At 57.3% G+C, this 4,936-nt stretch overlaps 1 protein-coding gene across 2 annotated transcripts in view; it reads right to left on the reverse strand.

Moving 5' to 3' along the window:
- Window positions 1-3,798, reverse strand: part of Plin5 (perilipin 5) — a 9,172-nt gene extending 5,374 nt beyond the window's left edge. The window contains exons 1-5 of one of the 2 annotated variants that reach the window (XM_004632756.2): window positions 3,362-3,798; window positions 2,635-2,716; window positions 2,038-2,233; window positions 1,048-1,130; window positions 545-725 (exon numbers count right to left, since the gene is read on the reverse strand). In XM_004632756.2, the coding sequence (XP_004632813.1) occupies window positions 545-725; window positions 1,048-1,130; window positions 2,038-2,233; window positions 2,635-2,694 (520 nt within the window). In that variant the 5' untranslated portion in view covers window positions 2,695-2,716; window positions 3,362-3,798. The other variant, XM_023717005.1, reaches the window with a different exon arrangement.
- Window positions 3,799-4,936: the final 1,138 nt, after the last annotated feature.

A 4,936-nucleotide genomic window follows, 5' to 3' on the forward strand; every position in this document is an offset into this window, starting at 1 on the left:
GGGCAGGTGCTTATGCTGCTGAGCTATCTTCCCAGCCCTATTAAGTGGACTCCTAAAGAATATATCACAAGCCAGGTGTTGTGGCACATGCAGGAGGATTAGTTCAAGGCCAGCCAGGACTACATATTGAGAACCTATTGCAAAAGGAGGGGGCTGGGGAGATGGCTCAGTAGAATAAGTGCTGGCCTGGCAAGCACAAGGGCCTGAGTTTAATCCCCAATTCTGAAAAAAAAAAAAAATCATAGCAGACAGGATGTAAAATAGGGAGAGTGCTGGGGTGGGGCCTGGGGGCTGGCTAAGAAGACTGACACTATTTAGCCTCTGTCTCGCTTTTAAACTTTTCAAGACCAGCCAGAAACCAGGATTTCTAGTACAAATGCATGAAGTAAATTAGCACAAATTATTGCACGGGCTGAGTTCCGTCTCCTGCTGGTGTGCTGTGCAGCCTGTGGTCAGTCCAGACCTCTCTGATCTGTACCCTGCTGAGATGGCCCCTGGACTGGAAGGGGAGGGGCGGTGGGGGAGGGGCGGGCCCGGGCCTCACCGAGCTCCTCTTCTGTCATGGGCAGGAAGTGGTCCACCAGCTCTTCCGACTTGCCCAGCACCACGTCCACAGCGTGGCTCACAGAGCGCTTCAGCTCCACGCTCCAGCGCCGGCTCCGCCGGGCCAGGTCCACCACTCCTGTGACCCCACTGGCCACTGTGTCCTTGGCCGAGGTCACCACCTGGCAAAGGAGATCTTGCTCCAGGCACCAGTTGTCTCTGGCTCTGTCTGCTGACCCCAGCTCCCTGGGGTAGGTCCCCAAGTCCTCTAGACTTTTTCCTGGTTCTGTACCTGTTTCTCCCTTATAGAAGGGGGAATAAAATGCTCCCCACAGGGCTTGTGGGGCATCCCAAGCGCCTACTGCGCGGTGTGTGTCAGCGCATTATTTTACACAGCTGGACTGGCAGGTCCTGCTCCAGGACTAGCCGGGCCAGCCCTCCCTCTTGGGTCAACTCTGGCCCCACAGCTGAGGTCCCCATGCATGGTCTGGTCACCCCAGGTACCGTGTCTGAAGGCTGCTGGAGAAAGGGCAGCTTCTCTTCCAGCTTGTCCAGGCCCCTGCAGGCGAGATCGTTCACTGTGGCCACTGAAGAGAGACGGGGAATAGGGACACAAGGAGAGCTACTGAGGGAGGGAGCGTGAGGGAGGGGCAGACGCACAGGGAGGAAGGTGGACGATGGGGGCGACCGGGAGGGACAGAACAGAAGGGAACAGAGGGCTCCAGCCCAGAAGGTGGCTGGCGGACCACAGAAGTGGCAGGTTTCCAAGAGCTCTTGAGCAGCCACAGACCTGGGCTGAACCCTAGGACCCTGGGAGAGGGAGGGAGACAGAGGAGGCCAGGCCAGGGGGGACAGGGTCAGAGGGCTACCAGCCAGTGAACAATTCCTGGCAGGGATTGGAGACCCTGGGGGGCCACCAGGTGAGGCCCTGGCTCCTCAGCCCTTCTGCCCAGCCCCAAGGTGACTCCACAGCTCTGGTGGCCGCTCAAGGTCATGGGAGCCCCTGGGAAGGAGCTAGGACTCAAAGTGACCTCTTCCCTGTCACATGGGAGGCGAAGAGTCTTTCTGCCTTCTACAGAGTACACCCCTCTGCTGGTGAAATGTGAGAGATGGTGGCAGGGCTGAGGCAGTGGGCTCAGGACAGGCAGAGGAGGGCCGAAGGGGACCACAGGCAACAAGTGTGGGGAGGGGTCAGGCCAAAAGCCGGGTGTGGTTGTGCATGCCTGTCATCCCAGCTCTTGGGAGGCTGAGGCAGAAAGATTTGCTGAAAGCTCAAGGTCAGGCCCTGGCTTCTGTCCCCAGTGCCACCAAGAGACAAAGGGAAGGGACAGAGGACAGTGCATAGGGATGAGCTGGATTGAGGCAGGCAGAGAAGGGAGGAGCTGGAGGGCAAGTTGCACATTCTAGGCCAAGGGGACAGCAGACAGCTGAAGAGGGACAGCCACTTGGGACGGCCACAGAGCTGCCATGCTGCTGCGCCGGGTGGGGACTCACACTGGGGCTGCAGATGGCCCAGCAGAGGCTGGGCGTGGTCCAGGGCGCACGTGGCCAGGCTGCACACGCAGTGCTCGGCCAAGCGGCAGGCGGAGCCCAGCAGTGGGTGTCTGTCCTTGGTAGCGTTGTATGCATTGGAGACGCTGGCACAGGTGGCCCGGACGAGGGGCAAGGCCACCACACGCTGTACAACATTCTGTGGGAATGGGTGTACCACGGGGACTCTGAGGTCACAGAGGGCTAAGCCATACATGTTAGGCCTCTCTGGGGGAGGCTGAGGCCGGAGGATCACTACAAGCTCAAGGCCAGTCTGGACTACGTAGTGAGACTTGGTCTCAAACAACAACAAAGGTGCAGAGAATGCTATGTCCACTCTGACTGTGGTCAGCGAGGGTGACAGTGGACAGAGCCATACAGAGGAACTCAGAGAGGGCTGAGAATGCTGGGTGTTCTGAGCCCCCTCTCTGGTCCATGCTGTCCTCAAAATCTGCCTCTCCCAGCAAGGATGGGGGAGAGGACACCTGGCCTGAAACTGACCCGGAACAGCTGTTCCCAGCCCTTCCTGGTGCCCCTGTTTGGTGGCGGGGGGAGCCCCACCTGTTGGTTGTGCTCCTCCGAGCTGGGTCTGGGTTCCGGAGTGGCCTCATTGTCAGACATGGTGGCTGCACGGAGGGGCACCCTGGGGGAGGGCAGGACACAGTGAGGGATCTGTGGCCCAAGCCAGCCCTGGCTCCCGCGCGGGCCTGGGCTCCTGGCTGGCTGCGCTCTGTGCAGGTCTCATCTGTGAAACAGGGCTTCGCGCAGGGCCTGGGTAATGCACACGTAGTGTACCCACAGTAAAGTGCCGCTGGCACGGTGGGCTGCTGCTGTGTGGCTTTGGGTGAGCCCCTTCCCCTCTCTGGGCAGTTTCCTTTTTTGTACACCGGGATGGGGTCCTGCTGCCCATGCCAGGGTCAGACCTGCACAAGCACCCACACACACACCAGTAGAGAGGGGATAGCTGCAGAATTCGGATCAGCCCCACACTTCACCTGACAGATGGGACAACTGAGGCACACCGCAGGTCCGCGCAGTCTCACGGCAGGGAGCTGGACCTTAGTCTTCAAATTTGTTGCCTGCTTTTCCTTCCCTTTGCCACTCGGTGCCCTTGGCGCGTTGGTATCCTCCCAATTGGGTCTTGAGCCTTCGCCAACTGGGCCAAGGGTCTGGGACACCTGCTCTGGCCGGTCACACCCCTCCCACGCCACGGGTCGCTCGCCCAACACAAGCCCAGGGGTCTGCGAACCTGGAGGAGGCTCCTGGACGCCGTCTGCACGGCACTCACCTGGGATCGCAGAGCCGCTGACCCCAGGTCCCAGCGCAGACCCCGCTCGGTGAAGTCTCTGCCCACTGCCCCCTCTGCCCGCTTTATAGCGGCTTGGGGGAGGGGCATTGGGACCCGACCAATGGGGCTAGCCCACTCGGGGGAGTGTCAAAGGGGCGGGGCTGAGGCTTCGCTCCCCTCCTTGAGCTCTCCTAGTGTGCTGCAGTTGTCATGGCAATCCAGGGACACCTGATGGCCATGGATTGCGCTGCCTTTGGCCAGGTGTGGTCACCTGTCACCTGCTGTTTCCATGAAGATACAGGAGGGTAATCCCGGGCCCCATTGACTGGCCACATGACCTTGGGCAAGTCTCCAAAGATTGTATTCTTTTTTAAATTTATCATTTAATGCCAGGAGCCAAGCCATTCCATACCGTTCCCTCGGATCCTCCTCCTGCCTTTTTGTGGTATGGAGATTGAACACTGAGCTCCACCCCCAGCCCTTCCTTCCTTCCTTCCTTCCTTCCTTCCTTCCTTCCTTCCTTCCTTCCTCCTTCTTTATTTTTGTGGGGGTTTTGTTTCGTTTTGATTTTTGCAGTACCAAGGATTGAACTCGGGACCCTGCACTTGCAAGGCAGGTGCTTATGCCCTGGCCCTCTGTCTTCCTTTTTAAAACAGGGTCTCAAAAAATTGCTACATTGGGGCCAGGGAGATGGCTCAGTGGGATAAGTGCTTCCCTGACAAGCGCAAGGGCCTGAGTTCAATCCCCGGTTCCGGGAAAAAAAAAATTGCTAAATTGCCTAGGCCAGGCTTGAATTTTCCGTACTGTCTCAGCCTCCCAGAGTCCTAAGATTATAGGCATGTGCCACCATATCTGGCCTTTGGGCCCCCATTACACAGATAAGCAAACTGAGGCCTAAAAGCTTAAACCACTTGTACCCTTCCATAGAGAGGAAAGGATCTGATTGAAATCCACCTCTGTTCAATTCCAGGCCCTTCCCCTCCAACCACACATGACCCTCCATCTAAGGGGTTGAAAAACCTAACTTCCTAGGGACTTCCAAGATCCCCCAGCCCTTCATGCCTGACTCTGTTGGCAGGGCCCACCCCCAGGATCTGAGTTACAAGAGCAGCCCCCTGGGTCCCTGCCATGCCCTCTGCCCCATCCAGCCCCCGGCTTGTCCTGGGCAGGTATCCCTCTGATGTCCTAGGCCAGTGTGACACATCAGAGACTTGAGCAATCTGGGACACAAGCTCTGGCCAAAATCCACCTGTAAAGTGACACCGGGCAAATGGTTAGTTTTATTTCCAACTAAATTTCAGGATGAGGGAGGGGGAGAAGCCAGAGGCAAGCTGAGCTCAAGTCCACGATGACCCCGTCCGGTGCCCCGAGATGTCTATTGAGGAAATGCAGACAGTCCTGCCTCATCTGTCCCTTTTTCATCCCAGGCACCCCAAGATGTCTATTGGGGAAATGCAAGAAACACCGATGGGATTTATCCTATTCAGTTCATCAGTTATTTATTTTTTTAAAATTGTTTTTTTTAATTTTATTTATTTGTGTGTGTGTGTGTGTGTGTGTGTGTGTGTGTGTGTG

The sequence above is a fragment of the Octodon degus genome, unplaced genomic scaffold, assembly GCF_000260255.1.
Source record: "Octodon degus isolate 3935 unplaced genomic scaffold, OctDeg1.0 scaffold00050, whole genome shotgun sequence".
Lineage (NCBI taxonomy): Eukaryota > Metazoa > Chordata > Mammalia > Rodentia > Octodontidae > Octodon > Octodon degus.